Here is a 22,985-nt window from a genome sequence, read left to right on the forward strand (position 1 = left end):
TCAATTACAGTATCTGGCATGTAGGAGGTCATCAATAAATGGAAACAAATAATTATAATTAATACTGAAGCAAGACTATTGCATCTTTATTAAGCACTGTTTACCAAGTACTTTACATGGTCCTGAGCTAGAGTTTGGTTTACTCAAAACTTTGAGAAACAGAGTAGGTTTTGCTGAAATTTAGTTATCTGATTAATAATTTTTCTTCCCCAAATTATGCCCTGCCTTTGCCCTCTCCTCCCTCTAGCCATCATCTTCAGAAAACGAAGAGCCATCCCTACCAGCAGGTGGAGGCATGGAGCAATAATCCAAAATTCCTACTCAAAATTATAAGCAAGAGAGACTCTGATGTCAACCACAGGATCAGTGGCACAGATCCCTTCAGAAGGCTTCCTGCCAGCAGCCAAAATGAAGCCCCGCAAATTTAGAAGGCTCATCTACAAATACAGTTTTTATTCCTTTCCTCACATACTGATCGTATGAACACTTACACCTGAATGCAACCATGCAAAAAGTGTCATTTACTTGTGAATAATCTTTTGAAAGGCAACATTTGGCAACAATGATTTGGCAACAATGTAAAAATTAACAGTCTACCTTATTTTCAGGCAAGAACAGGCCATTTAAATGTGGAAGAGAATATACACTCAATTTTCTCTCCATTCAAAATAATCATAAAATACGAGCAATTTGTAGCCAGAAAAATATATTTTGAGTTGTTTTTAAATTAGAAGATTAAAAATTAATTGTTGAAGTTTTCTGGAGTGGCCAAAGGGAATGTAAGAATGTCCAGAAAACTTCCACTAAAGATACTGAGTCAAGAGACTTCTAACAAAATTAGAAAGATTTTATAGCCACACAACAAATGTGATACACACAGTCTTTAGTACAGAAAAAGAAAAAAATTAAATTCATTAAGAGGATCTGCATGCAATAAGGGTTCTTTATCATCTAAATTTCCTAGGTGTCTTTATGACTATTAATGATCCCAGACAAAAACTGAGTTAAGCTAAACTTTGTCCGTTTCCCTTTCTTCAGCTCTCTTCTTCCAAGCCTGTCTCTATATCCATCCCCAGAAAAGAAGTCAATTCTCTAAAACTGCTGTAATCCTTTCTGAAAAAGGAAAAAAAGAATGAAGGGAGGAAGGGAGGGAAGGAGGGAAGGGGAAAGGAAGAGTTGAAATTTACACTAAAGTGTTAGCAGAAGTCTTATCAAACTGCCTCGAAGAGAATTGATGGTACATCCTTCTCCCTCTTTCCACCCAAAGTGCGCGCCCTAATCTTCCTAACTCCTGCAAAGAGCTTAATATTTTACCTCTCGCAGGACATTTGTGTTTAAAAAATTTTTTTTGAGTAGACAGTATGTACAACTGACAGAACTCTAGGCATTGCAACAAAGCAGCAAAATCTGGACATAGGTCTAAAACCTCTCAATTCACGTCCCACAGACTACACGCATTCCTGATGACAACTTATAAACCAGTAATTTGAACACCTTACTCCTCAATCAAATCTGCAGTCCAAATACACTATAAATTTACATTAATATTATGCTTGAGCATGTTATTTGAAGTATAGTATAAAGACATATTTGTTCTGAAGTATAAGCCAAAATACGGTAGTACTGAATTTAAATCAAAATACGAAGCATTTCTGAAAACAGAAAAATGAAACCAAGGTCCCAACCAAAGGAGTGTCTTGGGAGTGGGCAGGGAGGAAGGTGTCAGGAAAAGAATCACTCCCCGGTTCACCACTGTTCACACGACCCCTGTACCAGCTTCTGAACGCAGGCTTGTGAAAAGGCAACAACTATGCTAACAATATTTGAAATGATGCTATTTACAAACTGATTAGATATATAAGAGCCTCCATAAATAAGCACAGGATATGCAAATGAAATGTCACAAAAGAGGTAATGCAAATGTACAAAAAACAGTTGAGAAACTGTACCCTCTTGCCTACTGCAAGTGAAAACAAACTCGGTGTACCACAGCATATCTACTGAAGCAGTAAAACATTTATATAAATGTTTATAAAATATTTATAAAATGGTTATTTAACATATAAGTATTACAATTTAATACTATGTGATTGGAGATGAAAGAGATATGCTCATTCACCTTTGCACTGTAAAAGAAGAGAGAATTCTAGAAAGTCAAAAAGTGTTCCTACCTCTCGACCCAATCTAGTGCTTCCACTCTAAGGACTTTATCAAACTTGCATGAAGGTATTAAATGAAATTTTGCAGCCAACAGCAACAACCTGAAAGTAGCTCTCATGTTCCGCATCCGGAGAATGTGCTACGGACAGATCAACATGACATCACTACTAACCATCATTAAGCACACTACACACCTGCTCTGCCAATACAGTAGCCACTAGCCATATGGAGTTATTTAAACAAAACTGTATTTAAAATTCAATCCCTCAGTCAAAACTAGTCATATTTCAAGGGCTCACCTAGCCATATGGCTAGTGACTATTATCTTAGATACTGCAGAGAACATTTCCATCATCACAGAAACTTCTTTTGATAGTGCTGATCAACATAGCTACCTGCGCCATCCTCTCTCCTCCTCCCCTACATGCACCCATTTACCCAGAAACATCTCCTTAACCTTCAGGCCTTAGCCTAAGGCTTAACTACCACGTGAGGCTTCCCCTGATTTACCCAGGAAATTTAGGTAGACCTTCTTGTGGTCTCATTACACCTTGATAACCCCAGTACAAAAATTACATCACATATAAGCATACCATTTTCCCCACCACAATCCTGTAAGCTTTTTCAAGGAGAAACCAACTTTTACCCAAGGGGCTCTGAACTGTTCTGGCACATACAGGACCTCGATAATTTGTCATATACTTAGAACACTACCACAGACAACAGAGAGGTAGACTGTGACTACAGGTGAAAAATGTTTATGAATAAGGAAGGCAATGCTTCAAAGAAAAACTTGGTTAGGTTGGCAGGCTCACAAGTGATTTTTTTTTTTTTTTAAACTACTAATTCTTTACATTTTCTCAGCACCTAACACAAGCAGCCTCGTTCACAGAGGTGTTCAGTAAATATTTGTGGAATAGTTTCTGGATTAAAAAAAAAAGACACCAAGAATGAACCCTGTGGTAAACTATGGACTCTGGGTGATACTGATGTATTAGGGAGGTTCGTGTACTGCTCATGTTGGGGATACTGATGATGGGGAAGCTATGCATGTTCCAGGTGAGGGAAATCTCTGCGTGTTCCACTCAACAGTGCTGTGAGCCTAAAACTGCTCTAAAAAAATCAAGTCTATTTAAGAAAAAAGATACAGATGCTAAATTAGAAATCCAATTTAGCTTATTACGGTATTAAAAGCATATGTTTACATGTTAGATCCCAAAATTTTGTTCAATAATAATACATATCATAGATTTATGTTAAATTTTCAAAATTAAACCTCAGATTTCTAACCCAAATAAGATTTGTTTCCAGTGCATAGAAAATCTGACTGAAATAATCCCAGGTGCAGTGTTTTGGCATGCTATCAATACACTAACTCAACTTCCATGCTTAATAAGCACCTACCTATGCAAAGCAATGTGGCCACAGCGGTGAACAAGATAATTTCTGCTCTCACAATATTTTTTTCCAAATAAGAAATGTATTCTGCAAGATGAATGTTTTTATACTCAACTATCAACAACGGATATCCCCCAAATGGCGAAAACAATGATCAATCATCTTCTATTATCCTTATTTTTCAAATAATTAAAAAATTCGTATTAACCATTTGAGAAAGTAGTACATGACCTGGTTTAAAACAAAAAGTTAATGCTTCATTTACTTGGCATCCTTGGGAGAGTTGGTGCTCCACATAAATGAATTTTCCAGATAACTCGGGCTCGTCCATTTAAACATCAACACTTAAACTGTTCGGCATGCAGATTTTTTTTTTTTAACAGTACAAATCTTTCAACTTTTAAAAACAGACTCTATTAAATACTATTTTGACTAATGTCAAAAACATAACTGTGTTGTATAACACTCAAGATGCCAAACTCTATGTCCTTTTTAAAAGTTTTTGGCTTTGAAGAGTGTTTCTTTTGATCCCGAGGCCTTGGTGCGTCAGCTGTCAACTTTTGCTGCTATCAGTGTGAACCTGACTCTAGCAGCCTCCCATCCCCCTTCAAATCTGCTGCTACTTGGAAAACGAGTTTGTCAGAATTTTGCCTAAAACACACTGGCTTTGAGAGGATCTCCAAATCTACTTTGGTTGCTCAGAGTCTTCGCTTACTTCCTGAATCTGTTAAAGTCTGGATAGCCAAGTTTTGGATAAAAGAGTTACTGCTATACCTGGATGAAAGTCCTTTTGTTGATGTCCTATTCTCAACTGATGCTCAGTCAGAGTTAACTTCATTAGCCATTCACTCATTCAACCAATATTACTAAGTCCCTACTAAGAACTGGGCTCCCATATTACAATGAAAATTGAGAAGACTGCTAGTTGTGAACATATTTTAAAATACAAGTACTCTAATATAAATAACTGTTCTACTTAGTGCCTAAGGAAAAAAAAAGAAAAAGAAAAAGAAAAACAGATTTCTTAAAGTCTTTTAAATAAAACTATAAAACCACCCAAACTTTTTATAATTCCTGTAACTGAAGACTTAGAAACTGAAGATTCAAGGGTAAAGAAAGCTTTTGATTTAACCAAATATTTACTTTATAGAGCTCTAAATAAGATTCCAAGATTTTCTACCTCTTTTTCAGTCTATTACAAATTCCCATCTGGCCCTAAAGAAATCACTATGACATATGTTTTAGTATTAAATGATAATCAAAGTCTTGATAATGATAAATATACCCATTCAGCATCATGGTAAGTTTACTGTCATTTTAATGTTGTGCATCGCTAATTTGATAAAAGTGTTAGTTCAGGAAAACTTCTGTCCAAGTTTTCAGAAGCTCCTATACACTTCACTTTGGGGTACAAACAATTTTTTTAAGTTTGAATAGTAAGTATGGTGTGACTATACAATATTTGCTTTATCTGCCAATCATATTTTCAAAATTCCATTACCCATTTAAATCTAAGGCTAGGAAATGAGTCAAGAAGGAACGGAGCTTAAAGTTGGTCTCTGTGGATTAATTACGACATCAGGTAAACTCCCTGGCATCAGCCTTACTTGTTTTAGCTCCCTTGGAATCTCCCATCTCATTCATTTTCTCCTTGGGGAGCACAAGTAACTTTATTCACATTTTATAATTTTACAAATGATTACTGATTGCCTTGATTATTTAGACTGAACCGGAAATGGGTATTAGTCATGTGCTGCTGATATAAGAAATGAAAAAGTTACTGCCATTAAAAACCTTTTTAATGCATTAGTATCTCTTCAGTATTAAATTTGGAACCTGAAAATGCTTTAAGCAGTACTGTAAAGGCAGATCACGGACCTAACTTTAAAAGTAACTATGTAGCATTATTTTTAGATGTCACTTAATATTATAGTAATCTTTACAAGTTGGCTCTGACCTCATTAGCATACCACCTTGTCCTGCTAAAGAAGTCTGATTTTAAATAAAAACAATTCACAGAGAAACCCAAATGTAGGCTACTGCTCTCTCTCTACAAACAATTTAGGCATAGAAGCAAATGGCAAATATTTACTGGACACACCTACTGTAAGTAAATCTCTATCGGGTGCTACCCACACTACCAGTAAAAACCAAAAGAAATACAGACCGGGCTCAAGATATTTACAATATAATAGGAGAGAAAAACATATACCCCCATAAAAGAAGCTAATATTAATCAACAGGAAAAATAAATATACGTGATTCAAAAAGTGATCGTGAACATGTGACGTTCTGGCAGCAGAAATGGAGGGCACTCACTCAGTTCAAATGTAAACAAAACAAAATTCTTTTAGCCTCCCTTAAATCCGGCAATCAAAATCAGCCAGAAGTAGAAGCTGGGCCAACAGCATCACCATAGAAAAAACAAAACACGAAATTCTCAGGAGCAACTGGTATTGGACCATTCAAAACAAAGTCTTTCTGGGAGTGCTCCATCAGTAGTTTTTCTATTAAAACCTCCTTATCCAATTAAAAACAAAACTGGTTCCTGCCTATCAACTTTACGAAAACCGAAGCTTCGAGGAAGCACTCTGGAGACCGATACCACTTAGGGTCCATCCACATCATCGAAGGAGTCGGGGAGAAGAGCAACCGGGAATCGGCCTATTGTTCGGAGGACCGCAGGACCGTCCGAGCACCGCAGGGCGCGCGGGAGCTGCGGGGGGGAGGCGCGCACCTAGCACAGGTGTGTGGGCGTGAGGGTGGCCAGGTGTGCCCAGGGCCACCGCCGACGAAGAGAGTCCCAACTTCCAGACCGAGACGTCGAGAAAGGGAGGAAGACGAAGTCATTCCTGAGTCTTAAGCTGCTGAGCACGGAGGGGGGCGGGCCTGGGAAGGGTCTGCAGGGCTCCCAGAGCCCACCCGGGTCCAGGCTTGAGTAGGCCGGGGGGCTGAAGCCCCGAGGGTCAAGGAAAAGGCTCTCGAATCGAGGGGCCAGACTAGAAATCCCCGAACAATGGGCAGTGGTGGATCTGGGGTGAACGGCGAGGACTGGGGAGTAGGGGTCGCGGAGGTGAAGCCAGGTGGGAGGAGGAAAACAACAGAGAAGCCCCCAGGCGTGGGCCACCGGCGGCGGCGGCGGCGGCGGCGGCGTTTACCTGTGAGAGCTGCCGGGGATTGGGGCAGCCGAAGAGCGCGGAGCTGGAGCTGAAGCTGATGGCCCCCCGGCGGCTGAGGACGTGCTGGGGCACCGGCCTGTCCAGGGGCAGCACCGGCAGCTGGTAACATACTTCCATTGAATACGCCCGCCCTGCCCCCGCGCGGCGCCCGCCCTGCCGCGGCCGCCGGCCCCTGCGCTGGGAAGGGGCCGCGGCTCGGGGGCTCCGGGCCGAGGCGGGGGCAGGGCGGGCGGGCGTCGACCCCGGGCCGGGAAGCCGCGCTCACGCCTCCCCCACCCCAACACTCCACCCGGGCTGCCGGCGGCAAGGCGCTGCGGGGGCCGCGGCTACGGTTACGAAGAGTAGCGCGCGCCCGGCTCCGGGGTGCAAGCGGGGGCAGCACGAGCCAAGTCGGAGGGGGAACCCCGGCGCCGCCAGGCTCTTCGGCCGAGAGGAGAGGGTCCGGGCCAGCGGCGCAGGAGCGGAGCAAGGACAGAGTAAAGCGGTGCAAGAAAAGACTGCTGGAGCCAGCGGCGAGACGCAGGGCGCGCGGTACTCGGGTGCAGCCACCAGCTCCGGCCGCCGCCGCCGCCGCCGCCGCGGTCCTGCCCCTCCCCTCCCCTCCCCCGGAGCCTGACTTCACTCCGCCGCCAGCGCGAGCCCGGCGTAATTCACACTTTGTAGCCGCGGACCCTGCGCCAACCACCGCCGCCGCCACCGTGACGTCACGACGCTGCGCCGCAGGCCCCGCGCCGCCGCAGCGTCCAGGGAGACCGGCTAGCAGCGGAGGGGTTGAGCCGCCCTCCTCTTGTGCCGCACCTTGGAGCTCAGTCACCGTTCTCTCCCGCTTCACGCTGCCCTCCTCCCCCACCAATCCTCGTCCTGCAGGCCCCCCAGCCAAGGCGCGTGCGCACGAGGCCCCGCCGTTTCGGGACATTCCCCTTATCGCTAAACTCTGGCGTTCGGGCGCGCTAAGGGTGTGGGGTGGACTCAGCCTACACTAGAGGCGCGGTTTCGGCTTTTCGGCTCCAAAAACCCAAAGCACGCGGCCCACTCGCTGCGTCCAGCCCCGACCGCGGGGTCACCGCCGTGTTTCCCTCCTCGAATTCCCGTTCTTGGGCTTCGCTCGGGACCGCTGCGGCAGTGACGTCAGCGGGCCGCGCGGGCACCGTTCTCCCCGCTACGTCACTGCCAGTCCCCCGGCGGGGTCGGGCTGGGCGCTCCCCTGGCAGGTGCGGCCCCAGGGCCGTCCCAGGCGGAGGGGCCAAGAGCGGAGCCGAGAGCGCGGGCGGGGGGAGGGGGCGAGGGGTGGGGGGAACACCAAGACTGAGAAAGAAGAAGTGAGAGTATGCACTGGAAAATATGAGAAGGGAAGGATGAAAATGAGAAGCCAGAGGGGGAAAGGAGACTGCGTGCCCTTTTACCAAAAGTGTTTTCGTTTCTTGGCTTTGATTTCTAGAAGGCAGGAGAAAATAACTCTTGACGTGGTTTGTAAACTGCAGGTTCATTTTGTCACATTTCTTCCCAAACCATCAAAGCTTTTCAGCTGCAACCCTTTGTTTCAAGTGCATTCCAGCCTCTGGGACATCAGCCTGCACAAGGTTTCCCCTGCTGGCAAAATTGTTGATTTGGCTCTGCTTTCAGGTCACCCAGGCTTCCACTTCTGTGCTATGCCCAGCCAACCACTGGCAAGGTGGCAGGTCTCTGAAAGTACTGCATAGCCAGTACCGATGAGATCAGGTGACATGTGCTCTTGATCCCATAGATCAACAGAAGTCTCCAAGACCTTTTATCGTCTTTCCATGACATCTGTTTCTTTTATATCACTTAAAAGTTTCTACCTTCTCGTGAGCATTTTTCTACTTGTCTGCTTTCTACTATTAAAAGGATATCACTTCCAATGTGGTTTCATGGATTTTTGTCCTCACTAGATGGTAAGCTTCCCTTCAGCGCAACTGTTACCAACCGGGGTTCTTGTACTCGTTCCTAAGAGGCCAGACGGGAAGCTCAAGCAAGGCTTTATTGGGCCTCTTGCTACTGCAGGAGGGAGTGAAAACAAGTAACAGGTTCCCTTGCTAACTGGGCGGGCGGGGGGCGGGGGGTGGTGGTGGGGGAAGTCCTGAGCTGGTCCCTTAGATGGGGTGAGGGAGGGGAGGATCCTGGGGGCGTGCTGGGGGGGTGGCTTAGGCAGTCTACCCACCCCTTTGACGGTGTTGTGTGCAGGGATCATGCACCGTACCCTGCTTTTGCTCCGGACACCTCAGAAGTGGCAGTTGGGTTTTTGGTCTTTTTGTAGCTTGTTGTTCATAATTTGCCCCAGCTGTGTATTCATGCATTTATTTTTAGTCCCTTATTGTTTCTTTTCGTTCTCTTGCTTGAGGAGCTGTTGGTCCAGGTGTAACCACTGCAGCAGATCCCAGCCTGTCTCCCAACAACTGACCCAAGTCATCTTTGAAACCCTAATTACTCCCACGACGTCTAGCAGGTTTGAGCATCCTCTGTATACTTGTGATTAAGCTGAGTTCTCCCTCGTATTTACATCTGACAAAAACCCCATGAGGTAATAGTTTCTAAATTGAAACGAGGCTCAGGGAAACATGACTTGCCTTAGATCTTCCACAGATAAATGGCAGAACTTACCTCAAATAATGTCTGAATTCTGTGTTCATCTAAACACCCAGAAAGCAGTATTGGTGTGATATCAGACAGTATATGCCAAGTAACTCTGTCATACTTAATAACATCTAAGAGACTTGATGATATCGTTTAACAAGACTCAGATCTCCCTCAGCAGAGAGGGGAGCTAACATTTACTACGCACCCACTGTGAACTGTGATAGGTATTCTATATACAGTGTTTCACTTAGCCCTACGCAACAGCTGCAAAAGTAAAAACTGGATCCCAACTCTACAGATGGGGAATCAGGTTTCGAGGCCATAAATCATTTGTGCCACTGAACTCTGTTCTGTATGATTTCAGAGCCATGCGTTTCCACCACACCGTGTGGTTGCTCAAGACCAGAACTTCAGCTGTTTTCAGTGTTCTTTACTGTATTGGAGAGTGTATTAGGGTTCTTCAGAAAAACAGAACCTATAGGGTATATACAGAGCGAGTGAGAGAGGGCTAGGGAGAGAGAGCAAGAGAGAGAGCGCAAGAGAGAGAGCGAGAGAGAGGGAGAGCAAGATTGATTTGCCACACATGTTCCTCCTCCAGAGGGCAGAGAAGCTGGAGGAGCTGCCCCCTTGCCAGTGAGGAGAGCTAGTGGATCATGTGCAAAATAACAGTGGTGCCTGGGACCCTGCAGGGACCTTTCAAGTGTAATGGCTGCTGCTTCACTTCCACTTTTTAATCCTTTTGCAAATTTCTATTGTGGCCAACCATAACCAAAACTATAAAAGGAAGAGAATTCTGGGAAATGTAGTTCCAACTTAGCTAAGCTGTCAGAACATAACCACCCCAGTCCAACACTTGCCAACTTGACATCCATACACACTCTTTTAATTGTATTTAATTTTCAAATAAAGACGATAGCAAAATCATGCCTCTGTCCATATGATGCAACTCTCTTTCATATAACCCAAAAGAGCTCCCTCCTTCCCCAAGAGGATGGAGTCTTTGAGTGATGTTAATTCCTCTTCTTGACAAGTCACAGTATATACCTTGGCTATCCTGTAACTTATATACTAAGATATAAGTTTACCTACTATTAACACATCATAGGGGAATGAGAGAGGAGAAAAAAAATAATTGGTTAATAAATACAGATAAATTCATATCAAAATTAGGAAAAATGCTCAGAACTATTGTAGTCCTTGTATCTGCAACTGACAACATGATCATAATTACTATTTATAACTATTTTCTTGCTCCCATGACCTGTCTCATATCCCATTTGCCTTCAGCAAGCATCTCAGCTGAAAATGATGTGGGTCACTCCACTTGCCTTGTGGAGTGACCCAAACCTTCATTCCTAAAGGATCTGGGCCAGCAGAGGTTCTACTGCTATCGGTAAAAGTATTCTTGGTTGTAGTTCTCCACTGTCATAACACGGAGCATTGGAGTACTAAGTACTAAGAGGCACCCCCAAAGAATCTCCTGCTTTCCAGCCATGTTCCTCCCTTTTCCCATTGTGTAGCAACAACTCAAAATCTGCTTAGTAGCCAGGGTCAATCACCCCAGGCAGTAAAGTAACCCCTTTCTTTGCATGTTGGTTAACTAGCACAAGGCTCCCCAAATGGCCAAGTGGCAGTCTCAACTTCCAGTTTAATTGAACTCTTGCTGTGTACCCTGGTGGAAACATTCTTCTTTGAGAACGAAGACCTCTGGACCAGGAGAGCCCAAAGTTGCAGGAATGGGAAGCAAAATTTTGCACTAGGGGTAAAAGTAAGAGGATCTACTCCCAAGCCCACTCCTTGATTCCGGGATCATGGATATACATTTAGATTTAGAACATATGCCAAAACCCGGAGAATATTATCCTCGCTACACGAGGTATTGCCACCCAGTTGGTACGATTAATTATTGAGTCTTCAAAAGGCCATTCCAATGAACCTTAAAACATGCTAAGTGAACGAAGCCAGATACAAAATGCTAAATATTGTATGACTCCATTTATATGAAATATCCAGAATAGGCAAACCATAGAGACAGAAAGCTAATTAGTGCTTGCCAGGGGCTGGGGAGAGGGAGGAATGGGGAGACTGCTTAATGGGTATGGGGTTTCCTTTTGGAGTAATGAAAAAGTTCTGGAGCTAGATAGAGGTGATGGTTGCACAGCATTGTGAATGTCCTTAATGCCACTGAATTGTACATTTTTAAATGGTTAAAATTGTAATTTTTATCACAATAAAGAGAAAGGCCATTTGATCATCCTATTAAGCCAGCTACTTCAGGGTAACAGGCAACATAATAAGACCAGTAAATTCTATGAGCAGGAACCCATTGCTTTATTTGCTGTAAAATGAGTTTCTTGGTTAAAAGTAACACTGGGTGGAATAGTGTGATGGTGTAAGTCCATGCATGGTGGTTTTGATAGAAGCACTGCAATCAGGGAAGGAAACTCACTTCCAGAATAAGTATCTATTCAGGGAGAAAAAAAGGGCTGCTTCTTCATAATGGAAGAGGCTTAATGCAATGTACCTGATGGCTAAGTGATACCTCCAGGAAATGGAAGCTTAGTCTTACACTCTGCTGTAGGCAACTTGAGCACTTAGCAATAGCTGTAGCCAGATTGGCCTTGTTGAGTGGAAATCAATCCTGCTAAAGCCACATCTAGCCCTCGTCCTGCCACCATGGCCATGTTGTTCATGAGTCTGTTGGGCAAGGCCAGGGGTAGATGGAGGAAAAGGCTGACTGACATACACAGAATGTATCATCTCATCCACCTGATTATTATGATCATCCTCTAATGAGACTCCTCTTAGGAATCACATGAGACACAAATATATTCACACCCTGCTTATTCAATCTATCCACATATACACCTTTCCCAGACCTCCTTATCACCAATTGTCTAATTATGTTCCTTCCAAGTTCCAGACCATACAGCCAAACGGTCAGACACTGCCCATCAGTATGATCTGCATATCTAGCTATCTCTCTTCAGAAAAAATGAACAACCAGGAGTACTGCTCCAGGTTCTCCCACTGGGAGTATTTCTCTTCACTACCTTCAGGGCTACCCCCAAAGAGTGTTCATAGTGCTGTAGCTATCCACTTTCTGCACCACAGAATACAGAACTATCTGTAAGACAGTCCCAAATAAAATCTTTTTCTTCTATCACTCAACAGGAGATAGGGGGCTCCCCATGATACCTTAGATGAAAGTTGAGAGGGAGGAGACATTGTGGTAGTAATAGGAATGATGGGCATCTGGGCCACTAGATTATAAAATTTACCTGCACCTCAAAAGACCTGCTTGAGCCTGATCTCATGTATACCACTTCCACCTGATGGAGTGCTGCTAGGCACGACCAACTTTATGGTTTGGTGTATCAGAATACATTTAGTACACTTTGGGTTGCTCAGGTCACAAGGTAATTTGATAGTTCGTGATCAAGCATTTAGTTTCTACTAGGGCCCAGCGGAAGCAAGAATAGTTTCTCAAAAGGGGAATAGTTATGTAGAGAAGATGACATAGCTTTGTTCCAATATCCTAAAAGCCTGCACTGATTCAATTATAGAGGATCACCAAAGGCTTTATATGGTATCCCTAACCTATCACAGCAGCATATCTGCTGGGTCATATGGCCCAAGTGACAGAGAAGCTTATATGGCCGTATGGATTCCTTACATACTCTTCTCTTGCTCTGAGCTCCACTCAGCCTTTCATTTTTTTTATTGTCATAAAATATAAATAACATAACTTTTACCATTTTAATCACTTTTAAGTGTAAAAGTCAGTAGCATTAACTACATTCACATTGTGCAACATAACCACCACCAGAATTTTTCATCATCCCAATATGAAACTGTACTTATTAAACAATAATTCACCATTTCCTCCTGCCCAGCCCCTGGTAACCAGTATTGTACTTTCCATCTCTATGAATTTCACTACTTTAGGTACCTTATATAAGTGGAATCATACAGTATTTATCTGATTGTATCCACCTTATTTCGCTTAGCACAGTGTCTTCAAGGTTCATCCATGTTGTAGCATATAACAGAATTACATTCTTTTTTCAGACTGAATAATATTCGTATATATTCATATATAATATTCATATATCTATACATAATTTATCCATCTGTCAATGGACATTTGGGTTGTTTCCACCTTTTGGCTACTGTGAATATTACTACTATGAACGACTATGAACTATGGGCGTATAAATACCTGTTTAAGTCCCTGCTTTCTATTTTATTTTACTTTATTTTATTTTTAAATTTTATTTATTTATTTTTGGCTGCGTTGGGTCTTCGTTGCGGCGTGCAGGCTTTCTCTAGTTGCCGCGAGCAGGGGCTACTCTGTTGCGGTGCGCGGGCTTCTCATTGCGGTGGCTTCTCTTGCGGCGGAGCATGGGCTCTAGGCGCACGGGCTTCAGTAGTTGTGGCTCACGGACTCTAGAGCACAGGCTCAGTAGTTGTGGCACACAGGCGTAGTTGCTCCGTGGCATGTGGGATCTTCCCCAACCAGGGCTTGAACCTGTGTTCTCTGCATTGGCAGGCGGATTCTTAACCACTGAGCCACCAGGGAAGCCCCTTGCTTTCAATTTTAAAACATATATCCAGAAGTGGAATTGCTGGATAATATGGTAATTCTATATTTAAAATTTGGGGGGAACTTCCATACTGTTTTCCACATCAGCTGTACCATTTTACATCCCCACCAGGGATACACAATTGTTCCAATTTTTCCACATCCTTTCCGACACTTGTAATTTGTTTTTTGATAATAGCCATCCTAGTGGATGTGAAGTGGTATCTCGTAGTTTAGGTTTGCATTTCCCTAATGATTAGTGATGTTGAGCATTTTTTCATGTGCTATTTGATCATTTGCATATCTTCTTTGGAGAAAAGTCTATTCAAATCCTTTCTTCATTTTTGAATTGAGTTGTTTTATTTGTAGTTGTTTTAGTAGTTCTTTATATGTTCCGGATATTAATTCCTTAACAGATATGTAATTTGCAATTATTTTCTTCCATTCTTTGGGTGATCTTTTTATTCTCCTGATAGTGTACTTTGATGCTCAAAAGTTTTGAATTTTGATGGAATCTAATTTATCTATTTTTTCTTTTAATGCTTGTGCTTTTGGTGTCATAGCCAAAAACCATTGCCACATCCAAAGTCATGAAGCTTTCCTCTATGTTTTCTTCCAAGAGTTTTACAATTTATGTTTAGGTCTTTAATCCCTTTGGAGTTAATTTTCATATATGGTGGATGGTAAGAGTCCAATCACATTTTTTTTTTTTTTAACATCTTTATTGAAGTATAATTGCTTTACAATGGTGTGTTAGTTTCTGCTTTAAAACAAAGTGAATCAGTTATACATATACAATCACATTCTTTTGTATGTGGATATCTAGTTTACCCAGCACCATTTGTTAAAAAAGACTGCCCTTTCCCCATTGAATGGTCTCAAGATTCTAATATCCTTAGTGATTTATTTTTTGACCATTGACATTTAAGGATGTGTCAATTTCCACATATTTCTGAATTTTCCAGTTTTTTTGCTGTTGATTTCTAACTTAATTTCACAAGGGTTGGAGAAGATTCTTTTGTATAATATCAATCCTTTTACATTTATTAAGATTTGTTTTGTAGTCTAGCATTTGATCTATCCTTGAGAATGTTTCATGTGCACTTGAGAAAAATGTATGTTCTACTGCTGTTTGGTGGAGTGTTCTGTATGTTATGTATGTCTGTTAGGTCCAATTCATCTATATTGTTGTTAAAGCCATCTATTTCCATATTAATCTTCTATCTAGTTGTCTATCCATTATTGAAAATGGGGTATTCCAATGTTCATGCAGCGTTATTTACAAGAGCCAAGACACGGAAGCAACCTAAATGTCCTTTGACAGATGAATGGATAAAGATGTGGTATATATATACAATGGACTACTACTCAGCCATAAAAAATAATGAAGTAATGCCATTTGCAGCAACATGGACGGACCCAGAGATTATCATACTAAATTAAGTAAGCCAGAAAGAGAAAGGCAAACGCCATATGATATCACTTATATGTAGAATCTTAAATATGATACAAATGAACTTATCTATGAAACACAAACAGACTCACAGACATAGAAAACAAACTCATGGCTAGGGGGAAAGGGGGTGGGGGAGGGATAAATTAGGAGTTTGGGATTAGCAGATACAAACTACTATATATAAAATAGATAAACAACAAGGTCCTACTGTACAGTACAGGGACATATATTCAATATCCTATAATAAACCATAATAGAAAAGAATATTTAAAAAGATATATATATATATATATATATATATATATATATATATATATATATATATCTGAATCACTTTGCTGAACATCAGAAACTAACACAATATTGTAAATCAACTATACTTCAATTAAAAATTTTTTAAAAAATAAAAGAAAATGGGGTATTGAAGTCTCCTGGTATTACTGTGGAACTGTCTATTTTCCCCTTCAGTTCTGTTAATGTTTACTTCATATAACTTGGATCTCTGATGTCTGATGGATACATATTTGTAATTGTTATATCCTCTTGGTGAATTGTCTCTTTAATAGTGATATCAATGTTCTTCTTTGTCTCATAACAGTTTTTGTCCTAAAGACTATTTTGTCTACCATATAAGTCTACAAATAAGAAATGCTGGAGAGGGTGTGGAGAAAAGGGAATCCTCCTACACTGTTGGTGGGAATGTAAATTGCTGCAGCCACTATGGAGAACAGTATTAGTTTTCTTAAAAAAAAAAAAAAAAAAATAGAACTACTGTATGATCCAGCAATCCCACTCCTGGGATTATATGTCTGGGCATATATCTAGAAAAGATGAAAACTCTAGTTCAAAAAGATACATGCACCCCAATGTTCATAACATCACTATTTACAATAGCCAAGACATGGCAGCAACCTAAATGTGCATTGACAGATGAATGGATAAGGAAGATGTGGTATACATAAACAATGGAATACTGCTCAGCCATAAAAAAAGAATGAAATAATGCCATTTGCAGCAACATGGATGGACCCAGAGATTATCACACTGAGTGAAGTAAATCAGACAAAGACAAATATTAACTGATATTTATATGTGGAATCTAAAAAATGATACAAAGTAACTTATTTACAAAATAGAAATAGACTCACAGACACAGAAAACAAACTTGTGGTTACCAAAGGGGAAAGGAGGGGGCAGGGATAACTTAGGAATTTGGGATTAACAGATACACATTATTAAGTATAAAACACTGGGTTGGCCAAAAATTTCATTTGGGTTTTTCATGTTACAGAAAAACCCGAATGAAATTTTTGGCCAACCCAATAGATATGCAACAAGGACCTACTGTATAGCACAAGGAACTATAGTCAATATCTTGTAATAACCTACAATGGAAAAGAATCTGAAAAAGAATCACTTTGCTGTACACCTGAAATGCTGTAAATCAACTATACTTCAGTAAAAAAATGATTTTGTCTAATATTGATATAGCCACCCAGCTCTCTTTTGTTTATTATTTGCATAGAATATCTTCTCCTATCCTTTCACTTTCAACCTGTGCATTCTCTTAGAGCTAAAGTGAGTATCTTATAGATATCATATAGTTGGATCATGTTTTTTAAAGTTTATTCTGCAAATCTATACCTTTTGTTTGGGAATTTCAATCCATTTACATTTATAGTAATTATTGATAGGAAAGAACTTACTTTGTCATTTTGTTATTTGTTTTCCATGTCTTATGGTTCTTTGGACCCCCATTTCCTCTAAAACTGCCTTCCTTTGTGTTTAATTGATTTTTACATAGTGGCATGTTTGGATTCCATTCTCATTAGATATTTTCTTTGTGGTTACAATGGGGATTACATATATCATCCTAAAATAGTAACAATTAATTTTGAATTGATACCAACTTAACTGCCATCACTATAAAAACTGTACTCTTTTACAGCTCTCCTCCCACTTTATGTTATTGATGTCACAAGTTTTAGCTTTCTGTATTGTGTACCAGTTAACATAAATTAATACTTATTTAGGTATTTGTCTTCAAAATCCTGTAGAAAATGGAAAGTGTAGTTACAAACCAAAATTACAATAATACTGTTTTTTATATTTGTCCATGTATTTATCTTTACTGGAGATCTTTATATCTTCATATGGCTTCAAGTTATTGTCTAGTGTCCTTTCATTTCAATTTGAAGGACTGCTTTTAGCATTTCTTATAGGACAAGTCTAATGGAATGAACTCCCTCGGCTTTCACTTATCTTGGAACGTTTTAATTCCTCTCTAAATTTTGAAGGACGATTCTGCCAAATGTAGAATTTTTGGTTGGCAGTTTTTTTTCTTTCAGCACCTTAAACATCATCTTACTGCCTTCTGGACTTCAAGCCTTCTTTTGAGAAACTGGTGGATAATCTTAATGAAGATCTCTTGTATTAATATATCAGGAATCACTTTTCTCTTATTGCTTTCAAAATTTTCTCTTTGTCTTTGTCTTTCAACAGTTTGACTATAATGTGTCTCAGTGTGGGTCTCTTTTATCATAGTGGAGTCCACTGATCTTGGATTTGTAGATTCATGTTTCCACAAACTTGAAAAGTTTTCTGCCATTATTTCTTCAAGTAACCTCTCTGACTCTTTCTCTCTCTCTTCTACTTCAAGGACTCCTGTAATACAGGTATTGGTCCACTTGATTCCCTTAGACTCTGTTCACTTTTCTTCAACCTTTTTTCTTTCTGCTTCTGAGACTTGATGACTTCAAATATCCTATCTTGAAGTTTGCTGACTCTTTCTTCTGCCTGCTCAAGTCTGCTACTGAGCACTTCTGGTTATTTTTTTCAATTCAGTTATTGCATTTTTCAATTTCAGAATTTCTATTGGTTTCATTTTATAATTTCTACCTCTTCATTGATATTTCCATTTTGTTCATATATTATTTTCCTATTTCCTTTAGTTGTTTGTCTGTGTTGTCCCTTAGCAACTTGCATGTATTTAAAAACAGTTGTTTTAAAGTCTTTGCTAAGTATGATGCCTGTGTTTTTTTCAGGGCTGGTTTCTGCCACTTCATTTTCTTCCTTTGAGTGGGTCATGTTTTCCTGTTTCTTTTTATGTCTTGTGATATGATATTTAATTGTTGATCACTGGACATTTAAAAAATAGCCACCTATCTCAGACTTTGTAGACTGTTCCTGTGCCAGGGAAATGTGTCACTAATTACCTGACCCTCGGTTCTAAGCTTTGGGATCAGTCCAAGGAGAAATCATAAGGTCTTTACTGCGCGTGCATCTTGCTTGGGGCTGTGTTTGACTTTTGATTTCCCTGTGTATACAACTGCTTTTAATTGTCTTAATATCCCAAAGTGTCTCTTTTTGGGGCCTCTACCCATAATCTCTTACTCCAAGTATCTGTGGGCCAGTCTCCCTTTAATTTTCCTGAGCAGCATTTACTGCTTCTTCCTGCTTGAAATCCGAGTTAAACAAAGCAGAGACCAGTCCTTCAGGCAGCCCCAGGTAAGTTAAAATGTTAAAAATAATATATGCTCTGCTCTCTCTGGCTTATAGTTTTCTTTCTTTTTTTTTTTTTAACTTTGTTTGGCTTTGGGTTTAAGGTAATGTTGGTCTCATAAAATGAGCTGGGAAATAAACCTTACTCTTCTATTTTCTAAAAGATTTTGCATACAAGTGGTATCATTTTTTACATAAATATCTGATAGGATTCACCAGTGAAACTATCTGGACCTGGATTTTTCTTTATGGAGGATTTAAAATTATTAATTCTATTTCCCTACTTGATAATGCTTATAAAGTAAGCTCTGTATATTCCCTCCAAATAGTCCCCAAGGTACATCCCCCAAATGTTAGAAGTGGTCGGATTATGGTTTTTCCTTTTCTTTTAAAATGTTTTCTTGATCAAGTCTATTTGCCAAGTTTTCTAAGATAAACATGTTATTTTGTCACAAAAATTAACTTGTTAAAAATATAAACTATGAATAAAAATAAAATGTTTAAAATGCAATGATGAATGTTTAATGAAATAAAAGACAACTGAAGGAAATTTTCACCTGAGGGTTGGTTGCTCTAGACTATTTAGTAGCTCAACACTAATTGACAAGCACCTTTCTTGGTGGTACACTAATGAATAATCAGTCAGAGGACATCTGGCTAAACACAGCAGACTACATACATGCATCCATCATTGTTCCCTCCCCAAACCCTAACTAAATGACACTGAAGGAAGAAAATAAGGCATAAACCCAGAAAGACAAAGAGAAAAGAAGGGGAAGTGAAAACTGACAAGTTTGTCTTCTAGAAACTGAAAGGGAATGGCCAAGTTGTACTCGTCTTGGCAGAACAGAAAGCTAAAACCTAAGCTTACAAATTGGCTTATATCCAGCCAATTCCTGCTGCAAAGACCCAGAATAACTGCAGAAATTAGAGGCCCTAGCTGTTTTGGAAGGCAAGGATGTAAGTGGGCTGAAAAAGAGACAGATCAATTGAAGTTCTTTAAAACAAGTGGTTAGAACCCCAGATCTCCTCCACAACCTTGTGCTCTCCTTCACCTCAGCAGAAGATTGGATAGATTGAACCAAACAGGCTCTGGACGTGGGTTCACCAGGCAGAACTGAGAGTGGGGTTAGAGTACCGTATGGAAAGCAGTGGAATAAATGAGAATCTGTCTACTTGTTGACAGCCAAGTTAATATCCTTGAGGCAAGGGGTTGGAAGATTTCTCTTTTAGAAAGTGAACCTATCAAAGGCAAAAGTTTTACAGGTTCTATCAGTTTGGAGTCTTCCAACCAAATAAGTGGGTCCACACATAAATCTAAGGTAAGTCCTACCCATATACATGGACTTACAAATAGCATTATCAGTGTCTCATTCTTAAATGTGAAAGAACAATCAAGCATTACCAGAATTTGAATAAATATCATAAAATGAGAGACAACAGAAAAAACAAAAACAAACAAGAAACATAAACAATAGAGAGAATCCTCCCTCCAAAAAGAAAAACACCAATAATATCTATTAATAGATAATATCTAAAATTGGGATGTGAGTTAATAATATGGAGCTAAATATTGTTAGGAGCAATTTAAAACAGTGAACATTCTTGCCTCAGAGCAGGAACTGGTAGAATATTGAGATGGAACAAGACACTCCTAGGTTTATTATAATATAGTAGAACTACTGAACTCTAAAAACTATGTATTATTTTTCTCATTAAAAAATTAAAATAGGGCTTCCCTGGTGACCCAGTGGTTAAGAACCTGCCTGCTGATGCAGGGGACACGGGTTCAAGCCCTGGTCCGGGAAGATCCCACATGCCGCTGAGCAACTAAGCCCGTGAGCCACAACTACTGAGCCTGCACTCTAGAGCCCGTGAGCCACAACTACTGAGCCCACGTGCCACAACTTCTAAAGCCCACATGCCTAGAGCGCGTGCTGTGCAACAAGAGAAGCCACTGCAATGAGAAGCCTGTGCTCTGCAATGAAGAGTAGCCCCTGCTCGCCTCAACTAGAGAAAGCCCGTGCACAGCAACAAAGACCCAATGCAGCCAAAAATAAATAAATAAATAAATTTATTAAAGAAAATTAAAATAATTATAGTGAGTTCAACTGTGTTCCCCAAAAGATATGTTTAAGTCCTAACTTCTGGTACTTATGACCTTATTTGGAAATAGGGTCTTTGCAGATGTAATCAAGTTAAGATAAGGTCATATGGGATTAGGGTGGGCCTGACACCCGACAACTGGTGTCCTTATAAGAAGAGGGGGATTTGGAGGCCCACATAAACACAGGGAAGAAAGCCATGTGAAGACAGAGACTGAGATTGGAGTGTTAAGTCTACAAGCCAAGGAACATCAAGGACTGCCAGCGACCACGAGAAGCTAAGAGAAAGGAATGAAACAAATTCTCTTCTAGAGCCTTCAGAGGGAGCATGGCGTTGCCAACATCTTGATTTTGGACTTCAAGCCTCCAGAACTATGAGAGAATACGTTTCTGTTTTTCTAAGTCACCCAGTTTATGGTAATTTGTTACGGCAGCCTAAGGAAACTAATACAATCCTGTTACTCAACTCCTGTGTATCTGAACTGGAGCGGGAGATGTTTGACAGAGGGTCAATTCTTCTAAGTACATTTCCACACTTGAGGTTAAAAAAAAACTAATCAAGTTAGCTGGGTTTTTTTTGTTTGTTTTTTTAGGGCACAGTATAAAACCCATCTGTTCAATTAAGGGACGTGGGAGAACTGGCAAATGTGAAGCACGAATTTTGGTCTCTAGTTATAAATATTTAAGTGTACGCCTGCCTGAGATTTACTTTCTGTTTTTTAAAATACCCTTCTCTCCTGCTATCTCTGGAGAAGAATAGTTATAAAGGATAGGGCCCTTTTCCTTCACACCCTGCACACTAATAATGTAAAATGTTGAACAGAGTGAACATTATTCAAAACAGCAAACTTTTTTTTTTTTAATTAAAAAAAAATTTTTTTTTTAAATTTTTGGCTGCGTTGGGTCTTCATTGCTGTGCATGGGCTTTTCTCTAGTTGCAGTGAGCGGGGGCTACTGTTCGTTGTGGTGCGCGGGCTGCTCATTGCGGTGGCTTCTCTTGTTGTGGAGCATAGGCTCTAGGTGTGCGGGCTGCAGTAGTTGTGGCACGCGGGCTCAGTAGCTGTGGCTCTAGAGCTCAGGCTCAGTAGTTGTGGCGCACGGGGCTTAGTTGCTCTGCAGCATCTGGGATCTTCCCAGAGCAGGGCTTGAACCCGTGCCCCCTGCATTGGCAGGCGGATTCTTAACCACTGTGCCACCAGGGAAGTCCCCAAAACAGCAAACTCTTTTAAAGTGGACCTGAAAATTGATTACTAAACATTTTATCCAACTAATAAGTATCTCTGAACTTGTTAACTGTCATTTTTATATGAAATAGTAACAGATTTAAAGAAACCACTGGTGTTATTTACATTTCCTATACTTTTAATTCCAGTGTCTTGTCTTAGGGTCCAATATCTTCTTAAAAATAATGAGATAACTCAAGTAATGAGATATTGAAGATCTTAAAGCAGTTGGTTACAGGGTGTTATGGGTTGAATTATGTCAGCTCCTCCCCACCCCTTCCCCCCACAAAAAAAAGATACATTGAGATCCTAACCCACAGTACCTCAGAATGTGACCTTATTTGGAAATAAGGTCATTAGAGATATAGTTAGTTAAATTAAGATGAGGTCACAGTGAATTAGGATGGGCCCATAATCCATTATGACGGGTGTTTTCATAAGAAGACAAACATGTGAAGGTGGAGGCAGAGACTGGACAGATGCATCTACAAGCCAAGGATCACTGGCTGTCACCAGAGACTAGCATGGAGACATGGAACAGAGTCTCCCTCAGAGCACTGAGAAGGAACCAACCCTGCAGACACCTTGATTTTGAACTTCTGCTCTCCAGAACTGTGAGAGAATAAATTTCTCTTGTTTTAAGCCACCCAGGTTATACAGCATAACATAAAATTTACCATTAGCCACCCAGTTTGTGAAACTTTGAACGGCAGTCCTAGGAAACAAATATTCAGGGCTGGGACTTCCCTGGTGGTCCAGTGGTTAAGAATCCGCCTTCCAGTG

The 22,985-nt window shown here is 40.7% G+C and overlaps 1 protein-coding gene across 1 annotated transcript in view; it reads right to left on the reverse strand.

The window, feature by feature from the left end:
* The window catches only part of PDE7A (phosphodiesterase 7A), a 104,579-nt gene extending 97,725 nt beyond the window's left edge, over positions 1 to 6,854 (reverse strand). Inside the window, exon 1 of the mRNA XM_068525472.1 lies at positions 6,717 to 6,854. Coding sequence (XP_068381573.1) covers positions 6,717 to 6,854 — 138 coding nt within the window. The remainder of the gene's footprint in view (positions 1 to 6,716) is intronic.
* Positions 6,855 to 22,985: the final 16,131 nt, after the last annotated feature.

The sequence above is a fragment of the Eschrichtius robustus genome, chromosome 17, assembly GCF_028021215.1.
Source record: "Eschrichtius robustus isolate mEscRob2 chromosome 17, mEscRob2.pri, whole genome shotgun sequence".
Lineage (NCBI taxonomy): Eukaryota > Metazoa > Chordata > Mammalia > Artiodactyla > Eschrichtiidae > Eschrichtius > Eschrichtius robustus.